Consider the following 27,762-nt stretch of genomic DNA (forward strand, 5'->3'; position numbering starts at 1 on the left):
ATCCAGGAAGAGAAAGGAGCGCCCCGGCTTTTCGAGGCAGCTGGCTGGTCGCTACAGGAAGCGGAGGGTGATCGCTCCACGTGGGTTTCGGTTCGGTGTAGAGCCGAGCGGCTCGTCTTTTGCTGGTTATGGCTGAGAGGATCGAAGAACGCATCGAGGACCGAATTCCGGAGCTAGAGCAGTTAGAGAGAGTCGGGCTGTTCACTCGTAAGGAAATCAGGTAAAAAGGGGAGGCCTGTGGAAGCGGGGCGTTCATATAACTAGGGAAGGGTGGGAAGAAAGTGTGACAAATGTAAGATTTGGGGGGAGCGTGATGGGGAAAAAAAGGTGGAAGGAGACCCTAGCCTAGATGCTTCTACTTGCAGCATTATCTTTCTGATTAAGAATAAACCATCACAAGGATGGCTTTATACCCCCTTCTTCAATCTTGTGTCTTCCAGGTGCATTGGCATTTCTTTTAGTCCCAATACAAATGCATAAGATCACTTTAAGGGAGGCTTCTTAAAGGCTTTGTGCTGGACCTCCTAAAAGTCCTGTATATACAGGTGGTCCTCGACTTTGCTAAGTTGCTAAGTGAGACACTTGTGAGTTTTGCCCCATTTTATGATCTTGCTTGCCTTAGTTGTTAAGTGAGTCATGGCAGTTAAGTTAGTAACACTGTTGTTAAGTGAATCTGGCTTCCCCATTGACTTTCCTTGTTGGAAGGTTGCTAGGGCCCCCGGGACACTGAAACTGTCACAAATATGAACCAGTTGCCAAGCATTTGAATTTTGATCATGTGACTATGGGGATGGTGAAATGGTTGTGTGAAAAATAGTGATGTCACTTAGTTTATTGCTGTTGTAACTTTGAATGGTCACAAGATGAACTTATGCCAAGGACTACTTTTATTTATATGTGGGTATCCTTCCATCCTCCACCTATATTACACAGCAACTTGTCCAGGGTAATTGGCTGCATTAAAAAAAATCCATCAGCTCCAACAATTGAAAGAAGCCGTGCTTGACAAGGTAGCGTGGAGAGCATTTTGCCTATACGTTGCCAAAAGTTAAACACAACTGAACTGTTAAAACTACTACTAATATGGATCAGAATTTATGAAAGGATTCTGGCTTCATTTTTGCAGGGCGGTCATTAAGAAGGTCTCAGCTCTTGAATATAAGATACAGCGGAGAGCACTTCACAAGAAAGACTTCATTAGTTACATACAGGTAGTTTTCTGACAAAGGTCTTTTTCTATGTATTTTTATCTGTTGATATGAATACATCTATGATACATTGTTTATTCTGCCACTAACTACTTCAAATTTGTTTGTTTCTTAAAGTGAATCTGCAATGTGATGCGATAAAATGTAACTTAGGGGGAAGGTAAACAGTCTTTTAATTAGTTCACATGATGTCACAGGAACCTTCTATTCTAGTATTCTAATCTTCTAGTATTTAAATGTTTGAAAATAGAAAACATAATTGAAATCAATTAATTTTCATAAGATTTTAGGAAAATTAGCAACCATTGTAAATTCAAGCTATTTTGCATTTTTAAAAAAGTTTTAGAAATTTGGAGATCAGTAGGGAGAATGCATACATGTAGTCTTCAATTATGACCACAATTGAGCCCAACATTTCTTCTCCTAAGCAAGGCAGTTGCTAAATTAAGCTGTGTCTCATTTTACAACTTTTTTGTCACAGTTGTTAAGAGAACAACTTAATGCAGTCATTAAGCAAATCTGGCTTTCCTCATTGATTTTGCTTGTTGGAAGCTGTCTGGGAAGATTAATGTTGACTTCGACAGTGCAACTGCTATAAATTCATGCCAGTTGCTAAGCACCCACATTTTGATGACTGGCCCTCAGAGCTTCCAGTTCAGGAAGGAGCGCTCCCTTGCCAAGCTTTAATTTTCCTCCTTCCTCCAAAACAGGTTTAATAAGTTGAATTAAATTCAGAATACATGTAGAAAAGGAATGAAAGCATGGAGAAAAATGGGAGAGGGATCTATCTCAATGTTTTTTTTTTTAATAAAATATTTTTTCTTTTTTTCTTCCACCTTAATTGCAAATTGCAAAAAAAGACAAGAATTTTAAGTGCTTACAAAATATTGATTGCAAGAATCAGTGACTAGCAGATTTATAGTATAATCAGTAAGCATATGGATCTACTTTGGTGCAGTGGTTAAAGCATCAGGTTAGAAACTAGGAGGCCTAGTCTTCCTTTAGCCACCAAGCCACCTGGGTGACGTAGGGCCAGTCACTTCTCTCATACTAAAAAGAAGGAACTGGCAAGTTACTTTCGAAAAATGCTGCCAAGAAAAGCGCAGGGAGCAGGTTATATGGGTTAAGGACAAAATGACTTGAAGGCTCAACTTGTAAGTGTGTATATGACATACTGTTACCTTTTCTAGTTTCTGTATTTTAACTAAGAAGTATGTAAACATTTCCATATGTTTCTATTGCCCATATTTGCAGTTTGTTTATAGATTTGTGCACAAATGCATGGTTTGTCACTGTACAAACAAATTTGTGGATAGTTGATGGGTGTGTACAAGTAGTTCTCGACTTACAACAATTCACTTAGTGACTTGTTCGAAGGTACAATGGCACTGAAAAAAGTGACTTATGACCATTTTTCACACTTATGACCGTTGCAGCATCCCCATGGCCATGTAATCAACATTCAGATGCTTGGCAACTGGCTCATAGTTATGACGGTTGCAGTGTTCTGGGATCATGTGATCTCCTTTTGTGGCCTTCTGACAAGCAAAGTCAATGGGGAGGCCAGATTCACTTAATAAACGTGTTACTAACTTAACAACTGCAGTAAGTCACTTAACAATTGTGGGAAGAAAGATTGTAAAATGGGGCCAAACTCACTTAACAAATATCTTACTTAGCAACATAATTTTGGGCTCGGCTGTGGTCATAAGTCGAGGATATCTGTACATATATGAAGATAGGAGGTAGGAAAAAGCAGCTGTATTATAGTGGGTAATATGTGACCGATCAGATTGTTGTTGAATTCGGTTCCGACTCCATGTTTGCTAAGACTGCTTGGAATTCAACAAGATGTGAAGGTGTGTTAAGAATGCAAGAAACCTGCACCCAGCCAAGCCCATTGCTGAATATTGCTTAGCATTACTATTCCCCAGGCTTTCACTCCTACTAAAGGTATTTCAATGGGAGCTTATGAAGAGATTACTTGTCACTCGGCTATGATCCTTTCTTATAAAAAAATAGATTATTTGAGATGTGGCAGGCCTAAGAGATTATCAATGGAGAAAATGGTATTACATTAAATATGTTTGTTACGAGAGGAATATAGAAAATGTACATTCCTTCATACAAATGAGCCACACTACAGACTGATGCAAGTAGATTGAGGAAAGCAGAGTAAAGCTTCCCTGTAAGGGAATGATGGGTAGACCTTGTTATCTTCTCCCCTCCCTCCCCTTTGGGGAAGCAGTTAAATAGAGAATCCCTTGGGGAGGTGGATTGTATATAAATTTAATAAAACAGACAGACAGACAGACAGACAGACAAATCATGGGGATCTAAGCTGGTGAGTAACCTGAACAATACATTTCAATAAAAGCTGAAGTGACACATTTCTTTATTTTAGAATTCCGAATGGTTATAAATAACAGCAGGGTCCTCATGATCAAAACTGAGCCCAAAATTTATGTTGTTAAGTGAGAAATTTGTTAAGTGAGCTTTGCCCCATTTTATGACTTTTCTTGCCACATTTGTTAAGTGAATCACTGCAGTTGTTAAATTAGTAACACAGTTGTTAAATGAATCTGGCTTCCCCATTGTCTCTGCTTGTCAGAAAGTTGCAAAAAGTGTTCACACTGCGACCAGACCGTCATAAATACAAACTAGTTGTCAAGTATTCCAGTGTAAATCATGTGACCATGGGGAATGCTGCAACGGTCATAAGTGTGAAAAATGACCATAAGTCACTTGTTTCAGTGCTGTTGTAACTTCAAATGGTCACTAAGTGAACTGTTGTAAGTTGAAGACTACCTATACTTTTGATCAGCTTGTTGATCACAACAACAAGAGATTGCTGGTCGATCCCCTCATTCCATTTACTTCTTTGCTTTCTGCAAACTTTGGGGTTTCCCGAGTGGTATTAGTAATTGCCAGGAAGGATCAGGACAGTAAATCTTGGGTTTCTCCTTAACTTGCAAATACCCTAATTAGTGTGGATAGTGCTTGGCTGCCTTAGAATGAACATCTAGAAAATGGCTTTGCTATTGGATTGAGGGATTAGAGTAATTCTTGATTAATCGTTGCGTTACTGGCAACTTGCTTCACTTGCAGCTGTTATCGTACATTCTAGAAATGCTAAAAATGTAAGGCTTGATAGTGACAAACTATACAGCACAGTAATCTTTGAATTATTGTTGATCATTTTTCTCGCAGTATGAAATCAACCTCTTGGAACTCATTAAGACACGAAGACTGGTAAGTTACCCAGGGACTGATCATTTGGAAAAGCATATGGAGATTTTAAAGTCTGTACCAGTGACAGCCTCTGTTCTTTTCCTTTAGCGCATTGGATATTCATTCAAGAAAGAAGAGATTGAATATTCCATTGTGCAAAGAATCCATGGCGTTTTCAAGCGTGCTACAACAAAATGGAAGGTAAACCTATCATTATTACAGAAATTGCTTTTTTCTAATTTTTTGATGCTATTAAAAATAAATAGAATTATCTTTATATTTGAATCAGATACCCACATCAAAAAATTAGCATGTGCACAATCTCCATGTTTAGTGATTGGAATTTATCTCAGAAGCAAAATGATTGTTGAGCAAATATGTTGCAGAGAAAGAGAGAGGTTGCAAAGACTGGTTCATGAGGTCTTATTTAGATAAAGTTTTCTTATACAGCTCACCAGTGTGTGTTATTGACAGGCACATGAAATTTGGCTATAAGTAAGTTCATTGGTCAGAAAAATGATTTCTTTTTTGTTACTGCCATTGTAGTTGTGAACAAGGTAGCTAAACATTGTAGCTAAACAAGGTAGCTGCTAAATGAAAAGTGGCTGTATCTAGTTTTTAGTAGTAAATTTCCTGTTTTTCATTATAAAATATATGACACAGGATAATATATAGGTAGTCTTTGCTTTCAAATCACTCAGTCAATGACAGTTTAAAGTTGTGAATGAACAAGTGGTACTTGCGACCGGTCCTCAAAGTTCTGGTCATTGCAGCATCCCTGCAGTCACATGATCATGATTCAGGTGTTTCCAATCAAATCGTGCTTACAATAGTTGCAGTGTCCTGTAGTCACATGATCACCATTTGCAACCTTCCCTGCCAGCTTCCCACAAGCTAAATCAATGGGAAAACGGACAGGGAAATTCGCAAGTCGCTCTAGTAATTCCACCTTTGCTTCCCTGGGCCTTCTGCTATGCTTTCTTTCCCTTGGCCTCCCTGCACGACTGCAGACCTCTTTCTTCCCTTGGCCTCCTTGTGCTTGTGCAGCACTGTTGCATCCCCCCCCCCCAATTTACACGAGACCAATACAGGAGCTTTTCCACCTGTTGGGGTGGGGGGCATTTCTATGCTTCTGCAGTTTAATCTCATCTAGAAGTTTTGTGGCGTGTTACATGGCATTGGTTGCCTTCCAGCAGGACCTGGGTAAAGCATGGAAGGGGAAGCCTTTAAGCAATTTCTATATAAATTCTAAAAATTGTTAGATATTTTCCATGAGTGGTGTGGTGCCCTAGTGGTGAAGACTCTCACCTCCCACTCGGAAGGCTAAGAGTTCAATCCTACGTAGTGGCAGATGTTTCTCTCCTAGGGTGCAAAGAAAATAAGTGGCAGGAGTCCCAGGTAAAAATTGCGGGAAGGTAGACAGAGTTTGGAATACCCAGCACAGGCCACACATGAGTCAAGGGATATTGGAGAAGGACTGGAGAAGCCCAGCGTAGGCTTGCCCATGAGTCAAGGGAGGCTGGGGAAGGTTTTGGAAAGATCCACTACAGGCAGGCAGGACTGATTTACCAGTGATTTGTGACCTTTCCTGTTGGCTTCCCCATTGACTTTGTTTATCAGAAGCTGGCAGGGAAGGTTGCAAATGGTGCTCATGCAGTTCCCTGTGATATTATAATCACAAGCAGGGCACTCTAACACCCGGATCGTGACCGTGTGATAGCAGGGACTGGAGCTTTGAGTATTGATCATCATATGTTCATTTTTTTCAGCACCACTGCAATTTGAATGGTCACTGAGCAAATGAATGTAAGCTGAGGACTATTGTACTTATATCTGTATAAGTACAGAAAGCCCCAATTTCTAAAGTTGTTGCCCTATCTAAATGTTTGCTTGATTTCCGCCTTTTCCACCCAATTCCTGGTGATCTAGAGAGCATTGGAATGAATGAGTGGTCATAAGTTCTCAGCTGATTCCTTTTCCCTTTGTCTCACTCCAACAGGATGACCTTCAGCTGTGGCTGTCTCACATTGCATTTTGCAAGGAATGGGTGAGTGGATATAATTTTCTTGGAATCAATTTGTGATTTATTATTTGAACTAAGCTTCCTCCTTCTGATTTTTATACTGTGGTGCTCTGTCCCATTTATTGGAATATGTAGCTTGAATGTATCATTTGCAGTGTAAAATGCTGTGGGCTTTCAAAGGAATTAATTAAGGGCAGGAAGCAAAACCATCCGTTGTGGGCCAAATGGATATTCAGGATAAGATACTTAATTTTGATACATTTTTTTGTGGAACTTACACCGTTAGTAAAGTATTCCTTTTTCTCTTCTGGAAATCATATCAAAAGTATTGCTGGAGAGTCTTTGCTATATGAAAATTGTAAAGTCAGAATTGGTTTGTTAATTAAGCTAAGTCAATTAACCCATACAACCTGCCAAGAAGTAAGACAATCATCCACATTTCTGGATGATTAGGGATATTGTTTGTTGAAGTAATTCCCCGTTAGGAGAATGAGCGCATACAGGGAGACGTATTTGAGAGGAGTGTTTGAATAATACACACACAGTACACAGTTACACTGTACAGTAAATGTAGGTTTTTACTTCCAGAAAGTTTAAGCAAAGTTCAAGATAAGCAGTCCAAAAGTCATTCACAGGTAAATCAGTCAGTTTTTCAATCCAGGGATAATTCAATAACAAATTCCACTATCATAAACAATTCAGTATCAGACTTACATAAAATCCAGTAATATCAGTCAATTAGGAAAAATGGAGGAACGGCAATACTTTCCAACAGAAGGAAACAGAGATACACTCACACTCTCTTCTGAGATTCAGACTAAACAAACCAGGTTTCTGGCTCCATCTTTTGGCCGTTTGAGAAACCACACCTAATTACAGTTTTGCATTTTCTTAAAGATACAGTTTTAAAATGTTTATCCTGGTTTATATATTTCTAACCCAAATACCTGTTAGGTGACTTATATTCCTAACATTGTTTCTTTTACTTCTCCACATTTAATGCTATTTAATTGTTCTCAACTATTCCCAATTTTAATTATGGGAAATGTAGATACAGTGAGTTCAATCCTTGCTTCAATCCTTTGAAGGCTTGCATCTGTCTCTATTCTTGTTAGATCAAGAAAATTCAAGTCCTCTGCAGTGAAAGTGATTGGGTTTCATATTGAAATGCATAGTTACAATTGTGTTTTCTGTTTCATTACAGAACAAGAAAATACAGCTGAGCAAGGTGTTTTCTTCCATGTTAGCCCTTCATCCCAACAAACCAGGTACATGTCTGTAATTCTTCCTACAAGAAGCACAAACCTTTTAAATTGCTAGTCCTTGGACATATGAACAGAAGTTGAGGACAGCTGGGGAGTGAGAGGTTTTTCTGATGTGTTTTTAATGACAGGTAGGCCTCAACTTATGACTCAATTTTATAATCTGTTTTTGGTGGCGGTTTTGTTAAGTGAACGCAGTCATTCAGCAAAATGTATTCACCATGGTGCTTTTTTTGCTGCAAACTGGAAGTAAACGTTTGTGGCAAATTTGTCATAAATTATAGTCATGTGATCATGGGATGCTGCAAACCTTGCAACTGGATCGTAAGTACCTATTGGGGTGGTCTGTTGTAACTTTTAATGGTTGCTAAGTGACCGGCCATAAGTCAAGGACTACCTGTATTGTTTTAAATGTGGTTTAATTTCATTTAAATGCTTTCTTGCTTGTCTGTTTTTTCTTACTTTTGCAAATCGCATAAATAACTTCTGCTTCAACAAAACTGGATAGAACATAGAAATGTGAATAATTTTATGACTGTTACACACACAGAGAGAGGGAATTGCTGTAATTGTAGAAGTGGTTTGACATGAATGAATTTCAGGTGTTACAGAAATGAAAGCGATGACCCATGCTGAAATATGAAATGGGGTATTTACAATGCATCATTTTGTCTAGGAATCCTAGTAACGTTATCTAGTCCAGAATAGGAACCTCTGACTTTCGCACATTGTCAAGTTACAACTGCCCTCTTCAGGGGCCATGCTGGCTTGGCTGTTGTAAACAGCAAAGATTAAGCATTTCTTTTTGGACTGACTTCTAGTTTGATGCCGCATTCTGTATTGGCTGTCTTAAATAACCTTTTCTGTCTCTTTGATTAGCTTTGTGGATCATGGCTGCAAAATGGGAGATGGAAGACCGCCTGTCATCAGAAAGTGCTCGGCAGTTGTTCCTGCGAGCATTGCGTTTCCATCCTGAATCTCCTAAACTTTACCAAGAGGTAGGCAGGTGATTCTCCCTCCCTCATCTCTGTAATAGAATATAGAACAAATATAGATGATCTGTTCCTTGTCACGAAGAATAAAATATCATCAGGGTTGTTCATCTTTGTTGGGAAATTTTATCTTTGAGTTATTATAAGGTATGCTTGGGTGTACAGTTGACCTTGCTTAACTGCCCTATTTAGCAACTGGTCAAAGTTATCACAGCACTGAAAAAGCAATTTTATGACCTCATATTCATGACAGTCACAGCGTCCCCTTGCTCACGTGATCAAGGTTTGGGCACTTCACAAGTTATTCATTCATATTTCGATCTGTTGCCATCAGGGAAGTGTTATAGGTGTCTTAAAATGAGGACTAATAGGTTGAGAAACAGTTCCTTTTCCAAGGCAGTAATTGTCTTGAACCAAACAGTGCATTTGTGATTTAGTCCTATTATTATCATTATAATTATTTTAATTTTTAAGACTCTAGTGTGATTGTGATGTGATGTGTGGGGCACTGTGCTGGAGTAGCTTGCAAATTTCATTGTATTCGTGGAATGCAATGACAATAACGGTATTCTATTCTATTCTAAGTTGTATTTATAGCTGTCACAGTGTCCCTGGGTCATGTGAATTTTATTTGTGTGTTTCACAAATGGCTCCCAACAAGTAGAGTCAATGGCAGTAAAAACACAAGTTGTAAAAAATTTCCTTAACTGTGAGTGATTTGTTTAATGACCATGGCATAGTAATGTGGTAATTTTGTTATGGTCACATGATGTTTTGCTTAGCAACCTGCATCGTTTAGTGGCAGAGTTGCCAGTCCCAGTTGTAGTCACTAAGGAGGACTACCTCTATGCTTATATGTTTCAGGAGAAAAAGAGGTAGATTTTTTAAAAAAAGATTTTCATTCCACTTTTTTTTCCATATACAACTCAAGGCGGCAAACATAACAGTCCACCTTCCTTCTCCTATTTTCCCCACAACAACAAGTCTGTGCTGAGAGTTGGGTTGAGAGAAAGTGATTGGCCCAAAGTCACCCAGAGGGTCTTTGGTGCCATTCCTACCAGCAGCTTAAGAGTATTTTTGACAATTATCCAATCATTGTTCTTCCAAAATAGTACTAATAGAGGTACACATTTTGTCTCAGTAATGTTAGGTAATGCTAGTAGCTGCTGTATGTATAATGGAAATATATATATTTTTAGCAAAATTGAGAAAACCATGTTTTTAGGGGGCTTTCTGAAACATACCATATGTTTCTTGCCTAATGAAAATGCAGAAGAAATGTTTTTTTCTTTTAAATCCCACCAGCCAAAAGAAGACACAATAGCTTTTGGAGTTATGCTGCCAGGTTTTCTTTGTGCTCTTAACATTCAAATGCCATGTACAGTGTCTATATATGGCAGGCTATTGTCAGCGGTAAATTCCAATTATGTATTCCTATCTTTCAATTATGACCTTAGTTTTTTCTGATTAAGTGGCAGTAGTTGGAGAAAGAGATCCAGTCCACAAAAGTGACATAATTAATCAAGGCAAAAGTGCTGTTGGGGTGCAAATATAATACTGAGTCCCTGCAATCTTTGTTAAATGATGTGACTGGGTTAGTTATAGGATAAAAATATCTTGTAGCAGAAACTATTCAAGAGTGCTTTAAGCAGCAGTATTAGCAAGGACTTCTTTTTAACCAGGAAGCTATGATTATGTTCTTTGTAATTGTTGAATGCCTTGATACATTATTCTCTTCCCCTTCCCCGTCTTCCTTTCTCCTTTCCTCTTCCTTTTCCTTTCCTAGTATTTTAGAATGGAGCTGATGCATGCAGAAAAGCAAAGGAAAGAGAAGAAAGAATTTGAGCAAGCAAAGATAGATTTAGTAAGAAATCATTATGTTTGTTATAAAAAATATTTCTTTCTCTCCATGGTACTTATTTAATTTAAATTGTCAGGTGGAAGTATTCGAACTGTCAGTTTATAGTGAGAATAATTATTGCATATTTGTGCAGTGCTTTCCTGCACTTGCTATAATTTAATAAATGAATCCAGTAACCCCTATCTGTGGTGCTCACCTGGGCTTCAAAGCAGATTGCCTGACCAAGAAGAAACTCTCCCACATTCTTCTGTTGCCCGATTTTGATGTCCTTCCATTGCTAAATCAGGAATGTGAAAACACAGCAGATAAACAATGAAAGGACTTTATCAGCAGTCAGTGGTTGTTATCAAAGGCGGGATGCAAATGAGGTCACATTTCATTGCTTCCCTTTGTACTTCTAGAGGTCGCAACTTATATAAACATGTACCAGGTGTTGTTTTTTAAAATCTACTTTAGATCCTTCTTTCATTGAATTAGAACCCATCCAATTCCAAGATTTTGTAGCAGGTAAACAATATGGTCTTCCCGATGCCTAAGTACCAAAAACTAATGAGGAAAAATGTTTTACATTATTTGTAAAAGATGTGTGGGTCTGATCCTTAGCAAGTTACTGGAATTTTGTGACAGATCTTTGTTTTCAAAGCCTTTCTTCTACCCTTCAGTTGCTCATTGAAAGCAGCTGCACTAGAAAGGTAAACCATGACAATTAGATGTAGTAATGCTGTTGTTGGGCTATGTTAGAGATGTCATTTAAAGAGGAGATACTCAGTTTTCTTAACAATGCCCTCCACAATCAATTGGGAATTGATTTCCATTTACAGTAAATTTGCAATTGATTCCATATGGAAACATTGTAATCCCCCATAATTCCAGACATGATTTTTGAGCTGTATGTGGCCATGATTATTAATATCAGGGAAAGAAAAATATGATGCATAGATTTGAATCTCACTGAAAGATGGAATTGATTAGGTACTGGTATGTTGGTGTTCAAGATTCCGCACCACCATTTGTTTTTTATTAGGATTGATAGATCAAATTTGACAGATTGATAGAAAGATCAGAATGCCATAAGGGTTTCTACTAAAGATTATTCCTTTTGTGGATTATGATGTATGAATTCTGCCAAATCACTTTTATTTAAAAAAGACAAAGGAAAGAAAACGGCTGTGCCAATTTTCAACATATGTAGTCAGTTTGGAATATTCTCTTTAGTTCTGAGCTCAGTTAATTGTATACTATGATGGCCTCCTCCACTGCTAGATAAACAGAGAGAGCATGTGGTTCTCTGTTCTGTGCAGAGCTCCGTTCCAGAAGGGACTGTGTTATCTTTTCCACAGCAGAGAACGTTCAGTATGAATATAATGACTCAGAAGCCACAGCTGGTACAGAATGCAATGGCTGGCCTGTTAGTAGATAAGAGGAGTTCCTCCCAAATTCCACTGCAGGCATTGTCACTGGGGTTATAGGCATCATCCAAAATGTTAGCTGTGACACTTACAGAATCCTAAATGGCTCTGTTCAACAATGGTTTCTCCAATAGAACAGGTCTGTGTATATCAAAGGTGTCAAACTCGTGGCCTGTGGGCTGGATGTGTCACACATTGGCCACTCTCACCCCTGGTTTAGCGAAGGAGAAAAAGTTGTGATACGTCATGTGACAATGTGTCGTCGGGAATTTGACACCCCTGGTGTATATGTTCATCCTAGATGGGAACATTGGGATTCCTACAACCCAAGAGATTGAGGTTAGTGGGAGCCTGGGTTACTGCTTCTCAGTTGTGTTCACCCCCAATCCATTGGGATAGTCTTCTCCCAGCAACCATTCTGGCCTCATTCCAGAAGACAAATGAGGGTTTTTGAAACCTGAAGTTACCTTACATTTGTGGGTTACCTGTAGGACAATTGTGTATATGTTTATGACAATGTGGGTGGGTTTTTTTTTTTGTATTATCACTGCTTTTATTTGTATGGTTTTATGGGTATTGTGGTGATAAAGCACACAAAGTCTTTGAACACTGGAAGCATAGAAATAACATGCACATGCGATGTTATCCTGACACTGGGAGACATCTGGCCTCCCCATTTTATTTAAACATAGCCCTCCAGAGTGTCTGAGTCTTGTGGCAGCTGAAGCCTTGGACAGGTGCTGTAAAGGTTTTTCTGGAAAAAAAAACAAGAAATAAAACGATAATCATAAAAGCCATTTTCTCTTGTTTTTTAGGGTGAGTTCAGTTTTTCTGAGGACATTCTTAATGGTGAACTGGCTAGAATTGTCTACAGAAATGCCACTGAAAAAATAAAAGGTAACCTATTACTCTTAAACTTGTAATCTTACCCACTTGTACATTATCTTGTTGTTCTTTTAATTTCAAACATGAGTATAGTTCATCTCAATTGTTTAAATATTTAGTTGCTTCAAGTCATTTTTGACTCCTGGAAACTTCCTGGGTTGGTCCCTGCGGTTTCCCTAGTAAGATTTCAGAAGTGGTTTGCCATTGCCTTCTCCCTAGGGCTGAGAGAGGGTGACTGGCCCAAGATCACCCAGCTGGTTTCCTGTCGAAGGCGGGACTGGGATTCATAGTCTCCCAGTTTTTAGCCCGGTGCCTTAACCAATACACCAAACAGCTTAATGGTGCCTTCTTGATGCATCGAAATCTGGTCGCTCAAAATGGTTGGTTAGACGAATTAGCTAGTCAGCTATCTAGAAGTCCTAAAAATGCAGTTCATTTAGTGACTGTTCAAAATTACAAACATCACTGAAAAAAGTGACATGACCATTTTTCACACTGTTGCAGCATCCCCATGGTCATATGATTAAAATTCAGACTCTTGGCAACTGACTCACGTTTATGACCATTGCTGTGTCCCAGGGTCACATGAACACCTTCTGACAAGCAACGTCAATGGGGAAGCCAGATTCATTTAACAACTGCAATGATTCACTTAACAACTGAGGCAAGAAAAGCCTTAAAATGGAGCAAAGCTCATTTAATATCTGTCTCACTTAGCAACAGAAAGTTTGGGCTCAATTATGGTCATAAATCAAGGACTACCTGTATTTTCTTCAAGCATTGGGGAGATACCTTTTCTCTATGCAGTATTAGTTTAGGGTAAAAATGCTCTTATTTCCTTTTGTGAGTTTAGGGTAGACATGCTTCAACTTTTTTAACACATTGGTGTTCTTTGGGCCAATAAGCAAGCATATCTGGAATTTTAAGCCTGTGTCATTAGTTGTTTAACAAAGGGGCTAATGCTGATGAGACTTGGAGACAGGTAATTGGCTAAGAAAATGAATAGGAGGAACAGAAAAGAGTCTGAGGAGAATAACTTGCATATTTGATGTCACCAATTGCAAGAGAATATTCATTTCAAAGAAAATCTAGTTACTGACACTTGATTTGCATACAAGAGAAAAATACCAAGGTACTGGGCAAAATATACACAGCAAACATACCCTAGATAAAAATCACAGGGCGTGAATATTTTTTTGACAGTACGGCACAGAGGGAGTTTATTTTACAACATGCCAGCACCCCATTTATGTTAGATGGGGCAAGGAGTCTGGGAACGTCAAAGGAGGTAGGGGTACAATTAGGGAAGCTGCAATCCTTATTATGATGCTTGGAGTACCCTGATTAATGTATCCTTTGTTATAGGTGCAGAGTTTGCGCTTTCGCTTTTGTCAGTTGCAAAATGTTTCGATTTTACACAAAACCTTCAGAAAGAAATTCTTGAAAAGTAAGTTCTGGGTGCGGTTTGCACCCTTCAACAACCATTATTCTATCATGTGTTAGTCTACCCCAAAAGACTGCATGTTTAAGGTTTAGAATTATTTCACCATATTCCAGAAGTCAGGATTAGATTAATTGCATAACTTGGTCTCATTTTTGGTTTGGCTCTGGCAAAAACAAAGATTGTTTCTCTTCAACTTAAGATGCTCCAGTGCAAAGATGCAAGTCTTGTTATTATATTGGCTCTGTTTTTAATTAATAAGATTTTAATATGTATTTAAAAAGTAAAATTATTGAGTACTTGTCAGTGGCTTATGTTTGGGCAGATTTTCTTTTCTTAGGCTGTAACCATTTTTCAAATTCCCCTTTTCCCTGGAAAGCTCAGCCAGGTGAGAACTGCAGCATCAGTGCCTTGTTCCCTTCTGGGGAAAAGAGGTTAAAAGTGATCGTGCTATGAAATATTCTGTTTCCAGTCATGGTGCTTTTAACTATACCTTAGATATTCTGATGAATATACATTGATATTGATTATTGTGAATGTTTTCTAATGCAGCTTTTTAAATATGAGCTGCTTTCCAGTCCTTGGAAGGTAAGACAGGCTTAGCATACCATAAAAAAGGAAAAAATCTTTTTAAGTATAGGCATTTATTAGCACAGCCTTGCTTTTAAACAGGTATCTTAACAGCTGATGTAATTTGTTTTATTTATTTTCATACATACACATATATACTGCCTATCTTGCTATCCAAGATGGATAGCATCTGCCATTTATATCCACAAACAGCAGAATCTTCAGGCCACGATCAACTGTGTGAAAATATTTATTTGCCCATTTAATTATCTGGATTTGCCTTATGTACCTGCGTGAATTATGTGACTTAAAAATAATAGTAAGAAACAGCATAATTTAAGAGCTGCTGTTCAGAAAAGAGCATGCCTCCCTTCCCCTCCCCTATTTTTATCTATTTGTATTTATTTTGTGTGGCATCCTGACTTTCACCTGGTAGCTCAACGTGCTGTAGCTCACTTTGTTTATTCTTACAACAGCACAATGGTGAGATTTGTTGGGCTGAGGCAGAGAGTAGATAAAATTATCAAATGGGTCCCATGGTCAGATGGGCCTCCAGAGTCTTTTCATTCTGGGTCCATCATCTTAGCTGTGAGTACAGTTGAGTATAAACAACTGATAAGCATAAATCTGTTTGGATTTATGTATGTATCTCCCTTGCACTAAAAAATAATGTCCTTGATCTTCATAACTATGTTGTGTCTGCAGAGGCTTTGGGTGCAAGATAACCATTTTTTTTAGTACTGGCGTGTACAAATTCCTTTTAAGCTTCTAGCATGAGAAAAGAAAATGTGTTATCTAACTTACTTCTTCTTGTGCCAAGTTTCCTATTTTCTAGGATGGGTGGGCCGCTATGGCCCCTTTACGACCTGTGGATTTCAACTCCCAGAATTCCTGAGCCAGCCACCAATTCTCAGAGTTGAAGTCCACAGGTCATAAAGGGGCTACAGTCGTCCACCACCCCTGTTCTAGGAGGTATGTACATATTTAACACAAGGAGCATGTAAATGGGACTGCTACCATCTGAAGGGATGTAATTCTAATGTAGGACACAGAAGCAGGAACACGTCCTTCCCAAATCATTTGGCTAGGCTTATGTAGAGTGTGTGGTAGTTCGCCAGTCTTCGGAACATCCAAAGTACCTCTAGCTGAAGGCATTCCTGTTTCTGTGCACACTGGGGGAGTTCCATTAACATAAGCAAAACGTTCCTGCTTATGGTTGCTTACCTTTTATGGAACAAAAGCACTGGCAATTACACCAGAGCTTTATAGGAAGGGAGCCACTCATAGCTAATAGCATAATGCAACTTTTCTTTTAGCTTGCAGGCAATGTATGACAATGATCCTCTTGTGTGGGATTTCATGGCACGGCGGGAACTGGAGATGGAATCCCTGCCTCCTTCAGAACAACCTAAGTCGAAGCAGTCCAAGGCTTTAGAGGTTGCCCGCAAAGAAGAACGGTGTTGTGCTGTATTTGAGGAGGCAATCACACACCTTCCCACTGGTTAGACTTCTTTTTTTTTTCCTGGATACATTCTGAAGCTATGGACTTGAGAACTCAAATACAGGTAGCCCAGTTCATTTAGTGACCGGTCAAACGGCACTGAAAAAAGTGACCTTTGGGCATTTTCCCCACTTACGACCATTGTAGCATCCCTGTGGTCACGTGATTTACATTCGGACACTTGGCAACTGACTCACATTTATGACATTTGCAGTGTCTCAGAGTCATGTGATCACATTTTTGTGACCTTTTGACAAGCAAAGTCAACAGGGAAGGTAGATTCACTTAACAACCATGTTACTAATTTAAGAACTGCGGTGACTCACTTAACAAATGTGGAGAGAAAAGGTGTAAAATGGAGCAAACCCACTTAACAACATAAACTTTGGGCTCAATTCTGGTCGTAAGTTGAGGACTTCCTTTACCTGTCCAAAAAGTCTGTTCCGTATACTTGAACTTATTGTCAAAGTTTTCCATAATAAAGGGGGCTGTCTATTTTTGTGTGAACTAATATTGAAAATCTGTATTCAGTTCATGGGGTTCAGTTCCAACAAGCAGCAGATGGAAATAGGCAACGTGTGGCCGAATGTTATTTGGCAGGCTGGCTCTTCTTGTCATTAAGCTTGCGAATTGCTTTATTTCATTTTTGTACTAATAGAGCATATCTAGCAAAGGCCTCCACCTTTTTATTCCTAAAGTCCACAAATTCAAATCTTCTAGTACCCAATTCTAATGTACTCTTGCGGTGAAATGAGAAGGAACATGAGGAGGATATGGCAGTTTGCGCCCTTAACAGCTTCCTTGTCATACTTTGGTATTGTCTCTGTAAGTCAACTTCGCTAGTGATTTCTACAAGGAAGCTAAGTGGGCCGTGTATGCTGACTTATAAGAAAGATGCAGAGCACCACAGTGCTCCCTTGAGGCTTAATGTGGTAATGCCACGTCTGCTGAAGGAGGAAAAGAGACTTGTGATGAATTAGCAGAACCGATGCTGACTTGAAACAGATTATTCAGAAGTTAGACTCCGCTTCACAGTTGTGAATAAATTTGTCTTTTGTTTTCAGAAGAAATAACAAGTGTTTTGAATTTTGCAGAGGAAATGTGGAAGTGTTATGTCACTTTTACCTTGGAAAGATGTAACCGAAAGACCAACAATGAAGAATTAAGGAAAAAGGTACCGTATTTATCGGCGTATAACACGCACAGGCGTATAACACGCATCTTCATTTTAAGAGGGAAATTTCAGGAAAAAATTTAAATTTCTAAATAAAAACTTTGAAGCAAAATAAGGGTAGCTCAGAACTTGCCCTCCGCTCGCACCGCCCGGCCTCCGCTTGCCCTCCGCTCGCACCGCCCGGCCTCCGCCGCACCGCCCGGCCTCCGCTTGCCCTCTGCTCGCACCGCCCGGCCTCCGCCGCACCGCCCGGCCTCCGCTGCCCTCCGCTGCACCGCCCGGCCTCCGCGCCGCACCGCCCGGCCTCCGCTCGCACCGCCCGGCCTCCGCCGCACCGCCCGGCCTCCGCTTGCCTCCGCCGCACCGCCCGGCCTCCGCCGCACCGCCCGGCCTCCGCTTGCCTCTGCTCGCACCGCCCGGCCTCCGCCGCACCGCCCAGCCTCCGCTTGCCCTCCGCCGCACCGCCCGGCCTCCGCCGCACCGCCCGGCCTCCGCTGCCCTCCGCCGCACCGCCGGCCTCCGCTCGCACCGCCGGCCTCCGCTCGCACCGCCCGGCCTCCGCTTGCCCTCCGCTCGCACCGCCCGGCCTCCGCTCGCACCGCCCGGCCTCCGCTCGCACCGCCCGGCCTCCGCTGCCTCCGCCTCCGCGCACCGCCCGGCCTCCGCCGCGCACCGCCCGCCTCCGCTCGCGCCGCCTCCGCTCTCTGCTCGCACCGCCCGCCTCCGCTCGCACCGCCCGGCCTCCGCTTGCCCTCCGCTCGCACCGCCCGGCCTCCGCTCGCACCGCCCGGCCTCCGCTTGCCCTCCGCTGCACCGCCGGCCTCCGCTCGCACCGCCCGGCCTCCGCTTGCCCTCCGCTCGCACCGCCCGGCCTCCGCTCGCACCGCCCGGCCTCCGCTTGCCCTCCGCCGCACCGCCCGGCCTCCGCCGCACCGCCCGGCCTCCGCTTGCCCTCGCCGCACCGCCCGGCCTCCGCCGCACCGCCCGGCCTCCGCTCGCACCGCCCGGCCTCCGCTTGCCCTCCGCTCGCACCGCCCGGCCTCCGCTGGCTTCTTAACATTATATGGGCGTATAACACGCATACATCATTTGCCCCTATTTTCAGGGGGAAAAAGTGCGTGTTATACGCCGATAAATCACGGTAAATGCTTTGCCTTTGGAATAATACCTGTGTCTTCTGTTACTGATGCTGCTATTTCCCCTGGAGGGACTTCACTGGCAAGTCCCTCAGTTCCCAGCCTGAAAAGATTTTTAGAAAATTGATTTATTAAATAGAATATTACGGCTGGATTAAGAGAGAGAGACTTCACTGAAGTAAACCATGGTCTGGAATGTGTGTGGCTTTGATTTGTATAGTTTGCCTGTGTTTATCTGTTCTTATGATTTTAGTGAGGCATGGTCAGAAGTGCCATTCCACGCCTATACCATATGCCTCTGCAGGATGGACAGGCATATTCTGACCTACCTTCCCTATTCTGATTACTCAATAATATAGAACTTCACTTAAACAAAGAGACACCTAGTCTCATCTTGAGAGCTTATCTGGTTGGCTCCTAATTTATAAGGTTGGACTGCAAAATGGCTATTCTGCTCCAAAATAAAAAGTAAAATCTTTGATATATGCCCTTATTGACTAATGGCTAGTTGATGGTTTTTTTTTAATAGGAAGATTTTGTGAAGAATCTTTGTGATATACAGTAATATTATGATAAAGCTAAGCTAATGAGAGACAGTTTGGTCTAGTGGTTAAGACAACAGGCTAGAATGTGGGAGACTGGGTTCAAGTCCTGCCTTAGCCATGAAAGCCAGCTGAGTGACTTTGGGCTAGTCACTCACTCTCAGCCCAATCAGTCTCACGGGGTTGTTGTTTTGGGGCAAATAGGGGGAGGAAGGAGTATTAGATATGTTTGCCACCTTATTTGTAAAAATAAAGGCAGGATACAAATGAAACAAATAACATTTAAAATTATTCATTATGACATTTTACAAATGCTGGGAACTTTAAAAAATGATGCAAGAATATTAAAGTAGACTTGGATTCTCCTGTTAAGTTCAGCATGTAATGCAATTATAGATGTAACATCTAAGTATTCAGTTGTTGGCTGCTTTGCAGAAAAGCTGAACAGTCTTTTCAGTCCTGAGGGTCATATGTAATAATAAATACTGTAGATGGCTATTAATCTGGGCATAGATTCATGCCCAGTACTGCACTTCCACCTCTCAAGTTCAATGGAGTATGGAGAGGAGGCAATGGCTGCGGTAGTGAGGAAAAGAATTTGCATTGAGAAGGAACAGCAGAGGGCTACAAAAGAGTGCTTCTTGGCAACTGAGATTGTGGGCTACATGGCTCCTGCAGCAAAATATTACAATATGGTATGCACTACAGGGTTTTGAGGTTCAGCCAGATAAGATGAGTTTTCAGTATCTCTAAATTTTCATCCTTTCAGTTTTCCTCTTCTCTTCCCATCAAGTCAGTTCAAGATTCATTGATTTGATTGGCCTGGTGGGTGGAAGATTTTTTCCTTAATTTTTTAAACTTGGTTTTTGTCCATTTCTTGAAATTCTCCCAAACCCGCCACTTTTTCCTTTGGTGCCATAAATAATATCATTTTGACTACACACAGTTCCAAAAAAATTTAGCCATTAGTACTCAGGATCATGACTTCAAAAGCTCTGTGAGATTTTATGAAAACTCATTTGTACTGCAGTAAAAGTGTTTTTATTTCCTTCCATCTTGTTTCAGAGACTGGAAAGGGTACAGAATGTTTTCAGCCAAGCTCATGAATCACAATTGCTGCCAGCTCCTCTCTATAAACAGTGGGTAAGGAAGGATGTGGTCCTTGCAGTTAAAAAGTTCCTACTCACATAAACCGGAAAGGGTGGATTTGGAGCTTAGAAAACCATTCCTGGAAGCAACCATTTTGTGCTTATTTTGATGTGGTATCCTTTCAGATTCAGCTCCTGCTGGAACTCGATCGTGAAGACCAGGCCAGAGAGGTGGCTGCAGCAGCCACAAACCGTTTCAGCCAATTGGTGGATATGTGGGAAATGAGGCTGCAGTTGCTGCTGAAACTGAAGAGCAGTGAAGTGGCTACTTGTGCCCAGGAGGCTTTCAAAGTGGTTAAAGCTAAGGTAGGAGCTCTCTTCTGCATTTGAGGTTGTATGAAGGAATACTTGGAACCTGGGAGTTCTCTCTCACAAATGAAAGTCATCTGAAACTAGTAGTAACAGTAACATTTATTGAGTCATTGGCTAGCAAAGTTTACCAAATATCCAATGCAAAAGTCAAATCAAATGGGTGAGATAGAATACCATCATAACAAGGAGTCTTATTAATAAAAGTGCAGCACAAGTTACGGATATAATGTCTATTAATAAATTGTGCAAGTATAAAACACTACAATCTATGAAGTAAAAATTCCATAAAAGTAGTCCTCGCTTATTGACTGACTCATTTAGTGACTGTTCAAAGATATTGTTGTGGGGAAAAAAAGCTTTGCGACTAATCCAACATCTTTAGTGTTCTGCTGTCACGTGATTGCCATTCAGGCCCTTTACAACTGGCTTCCAACCAGCAAAATTAATGAAGAATGTAGAAGTGAAATTTGCAAGTCGTGATCGTGTGATCTCGCTTAATAACCAGTGTGATTTTCATAAAGACCAAATGGGAAGTAAGATCATAAGCCATCGTGGTCATATGATTTCCTGTGTTTAATGATAGAGTTGCCACTTCCAATTGTGGTCAGTAAACAAGGACTATCTGTATTGCCTAAAATGAAGTAACTAGCACGATTTCAGAATCTGCTTAGTGATCTGAAATGCTCTCTCCATTCATAAGGTCAACTTTTGACAGTGGCACTGTCAAAAAGTCACATTTTACCACCTAGGGAAAGATGAATTGGCAGGGCTCCTGGCAGAGGCAGTGAAAGAGCTTTTTTTCATTTGTTTCTTGCACTTAACAGTGAGCTATCCCAGGCCCAGTGGGCTTGTATGAGTACCTGCTTACGATTGTCCATAGGATGATGAGCAGAGGTGGTATTCAGCAGGTTCTGATCAGTTCTGGAGAACCGGTAGCGGAAATTTTGAGTAGTTTAGAGAACCGGCAAATACCACCTCTGACTGGAGATTTTACAGTATCCTTCCCCTGCCATGCCCACAGAACCAGTAGTAAAAAAAATTGAATCCCACCACTGATGAACACTTGTCATCAAGGCCATGGCATTCTATTGTGGTAACTGTTAGTAACTCCAGCACTATTACAATATAGTTCTTCATACCCCTTATATTTTAAAGATCCCAGAGACAAAACTATTTAGCTATGAAAATAACGTAGCTTATTTTCTGAGTTCCCCTTTTGTTTCTCTCTAAGCTTTTTGCATGGCCTGTGTAATGCAGGATTTCACTTACTTAAACTGGTCCCTTTCTATAGGAGAGAGGCTCCTTAATTTCATCAATATATTTTCTGCCATACTACAGGTAGTCCTTAACAGTTCATTTAGTGACCTTTCAAAGTTACAGCGGCACTGAAAAATGTCACATGACTGTTTTCCACGCTTACAACCATTGCAACATCTCCATGGTCACATGATCAAAATTCAGATGCTTGGTAACTGACTCATATTTATGATGGTAGCAGAGTCCCGGGGGGGGGTCATGTGATAATCTTTTGTGACCTTCTGACAAGCAAAGTCAATGGGAAAGCCAGATTCACTTAATAACTGTGTTACTAACTTATCAACTGCAGTGATTCACTTAACAACTGTGGTAAGGAAAGCTGTAAAATGGGTAAAAAATCACTTAACAAATGTTTCACTTAGCAACATAAATTTTGAGCTCGTTTGTAGTCATAATTTAAGGACTACCTGTACTTCAGGCATTTTGGTGCCTTTTCATTTGCCTGCTACAAAATCAAAATTTGCCAGCCATTCTCCAGTCTCACCTTATTACATGTATTTTATACAACTTGTATCCAATATTTTCTTCTCCTGATTTTTTGTTATTTTTCCCTGTAGGACACCTTGCCACTATGGACTTTATGGCTAGAATGGAGTGAAGGTGCCAGTAGTAAAGCAGAGACTGAAGCTCTCTATCAGGTATTGTATTTTCCATTCATAAATGAATTGTGGTTTTTGTTGTAGTTGTGGAGAAACTAGGAAGTCAAAGGAGTACTAGGAATAGTTATGTATATGACTTGAGTTATTTATCAAAAATAAAAAAGGCAATAAATAAATAAAAATAATATATTCCACCTAACAATACCAACATAAGATCATAAAGAGTATCCTGAAATGGAGTAATAAACATATTGAAGCACAGTCTTTAATTACAATGAATGGATTCAGAAATATTGGTTGTTTTCAGTTAACAAGGGTAATTAGGAACATAATTTCTATTGCTAAGCAACGCAGTGGTAAAGCACAATGTCACGTGACCCTAGCACTTAGTAATGTAGTTCCATCATTTCCGGTCACTGTTGTTAAATGAATCCCAAGCCGTTGTTTTAAAAGTGCAATGTCTTGTGATTGCCACTTGTCACCTGCTGGCTTCCCTATTGACTTTGCTTATTGGAAACTGGTAATGAAAGTTAACAAATAGCAATCACATGATCATGGGATAGCAATAGCACTTAGACTTATAGAGTCAGCCTATTGCCCCCAACAATTTGGGTCCTCATTTTACCCACCTCGGAAAGATGGAAGACTGAGTGAACCTTGAGCCTGGTGAGATTTGAACTGCCAAACTCCAGGCAGCTGGCTGCAGAGGTAGCTTGCAGTACTGCACTCTAACCCACTGTGCCACAGAGGCTCCTACAACAGAGGGATGCTGCAACATTGTAATTGCAAGCTGATGGTCAAGTACCTGGTTTTCAATCATATGACCGCAAGGATTTTGAGACAGCTGCAGCTACGAGGACCTGCTCTAAGTTCCCCTCATTCTGCATCATTATAATTTCAAAAAGTTGCTGAATGAGTGGTTGTTAAGCAGGGACTGGTTGTAGATTCTCCAGAGCAGGTTTACTAAACTGTATGAATAGGAGATTGCCTACCTATGTATATCCTCTAGCCGAGTCAATAGATCCAATTTGGTGTGGGTAATTATCACAGAACAAAGTAACCAATCTTCTTGACTTTGGTTTCAAAGTCCACTGTGGATGCTTAAAAGCTTTGTGTCATTTAATGGACTTCACAATCATTTGCATTTAACTGGCAGAGATCTTTCCTTGCCACACTTTCTGCTGACTCCATAGCCTTGAAAGAAAAGTACCTTGAGTGGGCTCACAGAACCGGTGGCTATAAGAAAGCAAAGCAAGTCTTCACCAGGTTAGGACATCTCTTTTCTAAAGCATTATTCAATCACTTTTTTTCTATATTCCTCCACCCCCATTTGTTATTAAAATCAAGTGAGTTACCCCATTACTTCTCTCCTAGGCTGCAGGAATGCCGCCCATTTTCACTCCAGTTCTTCAAAAAAATGATTGAGATTGAAAAGGAACAAGTAAGTTAAAAAGTATTATAAATAAGTGTAGGGACCGATTTCTTGGTTGTGTTAGTAATTATGAAGTATACTATTTTCTCAGGTACCATGTGTTTTAATTTTTGTATGGTTGTATTTTTATTTTAAATTTGTTGATGACCTGGTGTCACTTGAGATGGGTAGCTAACCAAATCAAATGAATGAATAACAGCAGAGGTGGTATTCAGCAGTTCTGACCAGTTCTGGAGAACCGGTAGCGGAAATTTTGAGTAGTTCGGAGAACTGGCAAATACCACCTCTGACTGGAGATTTTACAGTATCCTTCCCCTGCCACGCCCACCAAGCCATGCCCACAGAACCGGTAGTAAAACAATTTGAATCCCACCACTGAATAACAGTGATATTGGTGGAAATATTTACCGATTGTTTTGATAGAACAAATAAATGAATAAATAATGTGCAGTATTTGTAGAGGTATTTACCAATGTGAGGTTTCTAATGGAAAGCATGCTTTGCTAGGACTGGGCCACAGTAAAATACTTGATCTGATTTTAAAAGCCACCTGGGAATAGTCATCCTGAAGCTTATAGGCAGATTATTGACACATGCCCAGTTTCTTGAAAATCCTGGCCTCATTGGTGTTCTAATGGAAAGGATGAGGCAGACCTCTGGATTCTCTAGATACTCCAAACTACAATTAAGAAATCCACTGCCAGCTGTTAGTGCTAAGGAATTGTAAATCAACAACATTGGAAAGATTAAAAGTTTCTCATCTTTGTTTTGAATCATTAAATGTCTTAAGAGCTGAAAAGCCACTTATATTATTGTTTCATACACACTGGTTATAGTGGTTGTCTTGGGTGCATAATGCCTTTGCATTATGTAAGTATGTCTTTTGTGGGAGTATTTGAGGGAGGGAGTGCCCTGGAGCTTAATATAATACTTCCCTCAAATGAGAGAAGCTGAAACTCCTACCCTGACTGCAATAGTTGGGGGTGGGGCTTGGGAAAAAAAAAGAGAGGGAGGGTTCTTTTGGTCTAGATGTTGTAGCTATAGGCCTATCAGGTTCCAAAACCAAGAAAGACATACATAATTATCTATAAATAGTTCTTGTCATTGTTCCTCTCCTATAGACAGAAATCTTGCTAAACTAAAGCAAATACTTGCATCATTAAGGATATATTCCCAGAGTTTATTCATTCTGAGAGTATATCTTAGATATGCTCTGAGAAGAATTTCTAACTCTTTCTCCTAACTAAACTGGCTGTCATTTTCATCCTCTGGAATGCATTCCTTCTCTCCTGGGAATCTAGACTATATGCCACTATAAGGGCTGAACCCCGTAAGGGGGCTCTGAGGAAGTCAGTACTGTAACCAGCTGTGATGGAGAAAACCAATAGGGCCTCTGAAACAGCTGCCTTATCTTGCCCTTTCTTGCTGTCCTTCAAAAGCAGCACAGTCAGGACTGTTCTTCTCTCACTTGCCAGGATTTCTTGTGCCTGGATTGTCCACGTGCAAACTGCTCCTAGAAATTGGGAAGGAATGCCCAGAAAGATTTATATATGAAGGCTGCATAAAGTTTCAGAAGATGATTAAGATTGCATGACAAATGTGTTTTATTCCAGTCATTTTATCATTGTTAAGCTCAGCATGGTAACCACCCACCATTTTTTAAAGGAATCCAGTAAAATATTTAACATCCGAGAATATTATGAACGTGCCTTGAGAGAATTTGGTGCTACAGAACCTGGTAAGAATTTTTACTTGTTGGTTTCTAAGACTACTCTCAGTTGTATTTCTGTTATAGCTATGGCAATCACCTGATTCTTTCTGTTAAAAGTCTCTCAATGAACCAAGCAAAGCTTATTGTGGCAGTTGTTGATTTTCCTTTCTGTCTGTCTTGGAATTCTACAGAATGCTGTGGAGTTGAAACATTCCATCTTTTTTTTTATTCTATTCAAAACATTAAAATACAAATTCCAAAAAGAAAAATATAAAAGCAAAACAAAACTAGACAAGACTACATAAAAATGTGCATGAAAAGAAAAAAAACAAAACATATACATAAATTGTCCCTCCACCCCATTGAATAATGACAAATATCTTTCAGAGATAATAATTCCTCCCTCTTTGTGAAGCAAACACACTATTCATAAATTTCTACAATTTACAACCCACTTGGCCTGATATCTACTATTATGGAAACATAGTTAACAGATAAAACCAGCAGCCAAATTTCAAAACCTTTTGTTAACAGTCTCTTATTGTAATTCATATGCAGAAAGTCCATAGTAGTTTCTGACCCATCATCCCCTTTTTTGTAGCATTTCCATTATTACAGTTGTAACTATGATTTTTTTTTTTTAAATTGAAGATCTTTGGCTGGATTATATCAAAGAAGAGCTGAATCATTCTCAAGGCAAACCAGAGAATTGTGGCAGTATTCACTGGAGAGCTATGAAAATACTGCAGGGAGAACAAGTGGAAACTTTTATTTCAAAGTATACACTGCTGCAAGCTGGGCACCTGTGAGAAATTATTTTTTATTCTAATGGCAAATTAACCTGTTAATTAAACAGGTTAAATTAACAACTATGGAAACTCTTGGCTTTTAGTTGAGTCAAGTGTATAATGAATGCTCCCTGAATAAATTACTTGCTACTAAAAATTGCCTAACATCCGTATTCTCTCCACATTACTGGAGTTAACATAAATGTAACAATTTGAGATTTTAATTAATATACATATATACTTTCAGGGAAAGTGGAAGAACAAACTTAATTTTACATTTATTTTGCTACTGTTTTGTGATAGGAACTATTTATATTTTATATTATTGTGATAGAACTGGATTTCATTCTGGCTACTGGATAGAAGTTGTCTGCCAAACAAATGTAAATGGTCACATAGAGATTGTTCCAGGAACAGCTAGTTTTGGGTGATTTGTGTAAAAAGTAAAACATGCATGCTTGTTCCAGATGGCAAACAGAAATGCAGTTGTTTTAGGCAAAAGTATTTTGGTGCATTTGGGAGGGAAGGATTGTGGGAATCAGGCAGGGAGCATTCTTTCCTTACCTTCCCAGCAGGCAGGTAGGTAGCTGCTCTGGGTGAGGGACGGAGAGAGGGCTTTCAAATGTGGCTGGGAAATTGTTAACGGAAAATGGAGATCATGTGATTACAACAGCAGTGTAGCAACAGTAAGTAGCACTGAAGCAGTCACAGCTTTCCCAAATTCCAGGAGATTTGGACACATTCTGTTTGAGAGGGGAAACCCCCAAAACCATGTTGAGGGTGACGAGTTTTATGTAGTATATATAGTACACCTAGTTTTATTTAACTGGTTTGACACATCACAAACCAAGAATCAAATCCATTGTGGCTTAATGCAATTCGTAACTTAGTGGCTGAGTTCATACTTTGGGCTAAGTTTTAACTGTAAAAAATTTCAAAATAACTAGATTTGTGAAACACCAAAAATCACCTTTTATTTTAGCATGATAGATGAATTCAATTTATAATCACTTGTGCATCAGAAGCTAGCTGCAGGTAGTTTGGATAGACTTATAATAGCATGTACCTTGATCTGAGAAGTCAAATGGCCCTCAGAAGCAGTTGGGCTTGTACTCTGATATTTTGTGATCTGGCTTATAAATTGTAATTTACTGAGGTCATAATCTCGTCAACGATACCTATATATGAGAATATGCTTTATTACTAAGAAATAAAGGCAA

The 27,762-nt window shown here is 40.0% G+C and overlaps 1 protein-coding gene across 1 annotated transcript; it reads left to right on the top strand.

The window, feature by feature from the left end:
- The first annotated feature begins 1 nt into the window (after position 1).
- On the top strand, positions 2–26,699 carry UTP6 (UTP6 small subunit processome component). The gene is made up of 19 exons (XM_087956177.1): positions 2–220; positions 1,127–1,211; positions 4,419–4,460; positions 4,548–4,640; positions 6,439–6,486; positions 7,667–7,730; positions 8,604–8,722; positions 10,503–10,580; positions 12,802–12,883; positions 14,237–14,318; positions 16,199–16,383; positions 17,478–17,557; positions 20,301–20,378; positions 20,510–20,689; positions 22,570–22,650; positions 23,768–23,877; positions 23,986–24,052; positions 25,709–25,781; positions 26,406–26,699. Exons 1-19 carry the CDS (start codon positions 129–131, stop codon positions 26,561–26,563), a joined length of 1,797 nt encoding a protein of 598 aa, XP_087812303.1. The 5' UTR covers positions 2–128; the 3' UTR covers positions 26,564–26,699.
- Positions 26,700–27,762: the final 1,063 nt, after the last annotated feature.

This window comes from Notechis scutatus, chromosome 2, assembly GCF_049901735.1.
Source record: "Notechis scutatus isolate UNSWTSFEM ecotype Mainland chromosome 2, rNotScu1.2, whole genome shotgun sequence".
Classification (NCBI taxonomy): Eukaryota; Metazoa; Chordata; class Lepidosauria; order Squamata; family Elapidae; genus Notechis; species Notechis scutatus.

What these genes read in the sequence shown, in the direction of transcription:
- UTP6 (XM_087956177.1), top strand. Translation starts at nt 129, where the DNA reads ATGGCTGAGAGGATCGAAGAACGCATCGAGGACCGAATTCCGGAGCTA. An exon ending in GTGCTACAACAAAATGGAAG is followed by an intron (nt 4,641 to 6,438) that starts GTAAACCTATCA and finishes TCACTCCAACAG; the next exon opens with GATGACCTTCAGCTGTGGCT. An exon ending in ATTTGGTGCTACAGAACCTG is followed by an intron (nt 25,782 to 26,405) that starts GTAAGAATTTTT and finishes TTTAAATTGAAG; the next exon opens with ATCTTTGGCTGGATTATATC.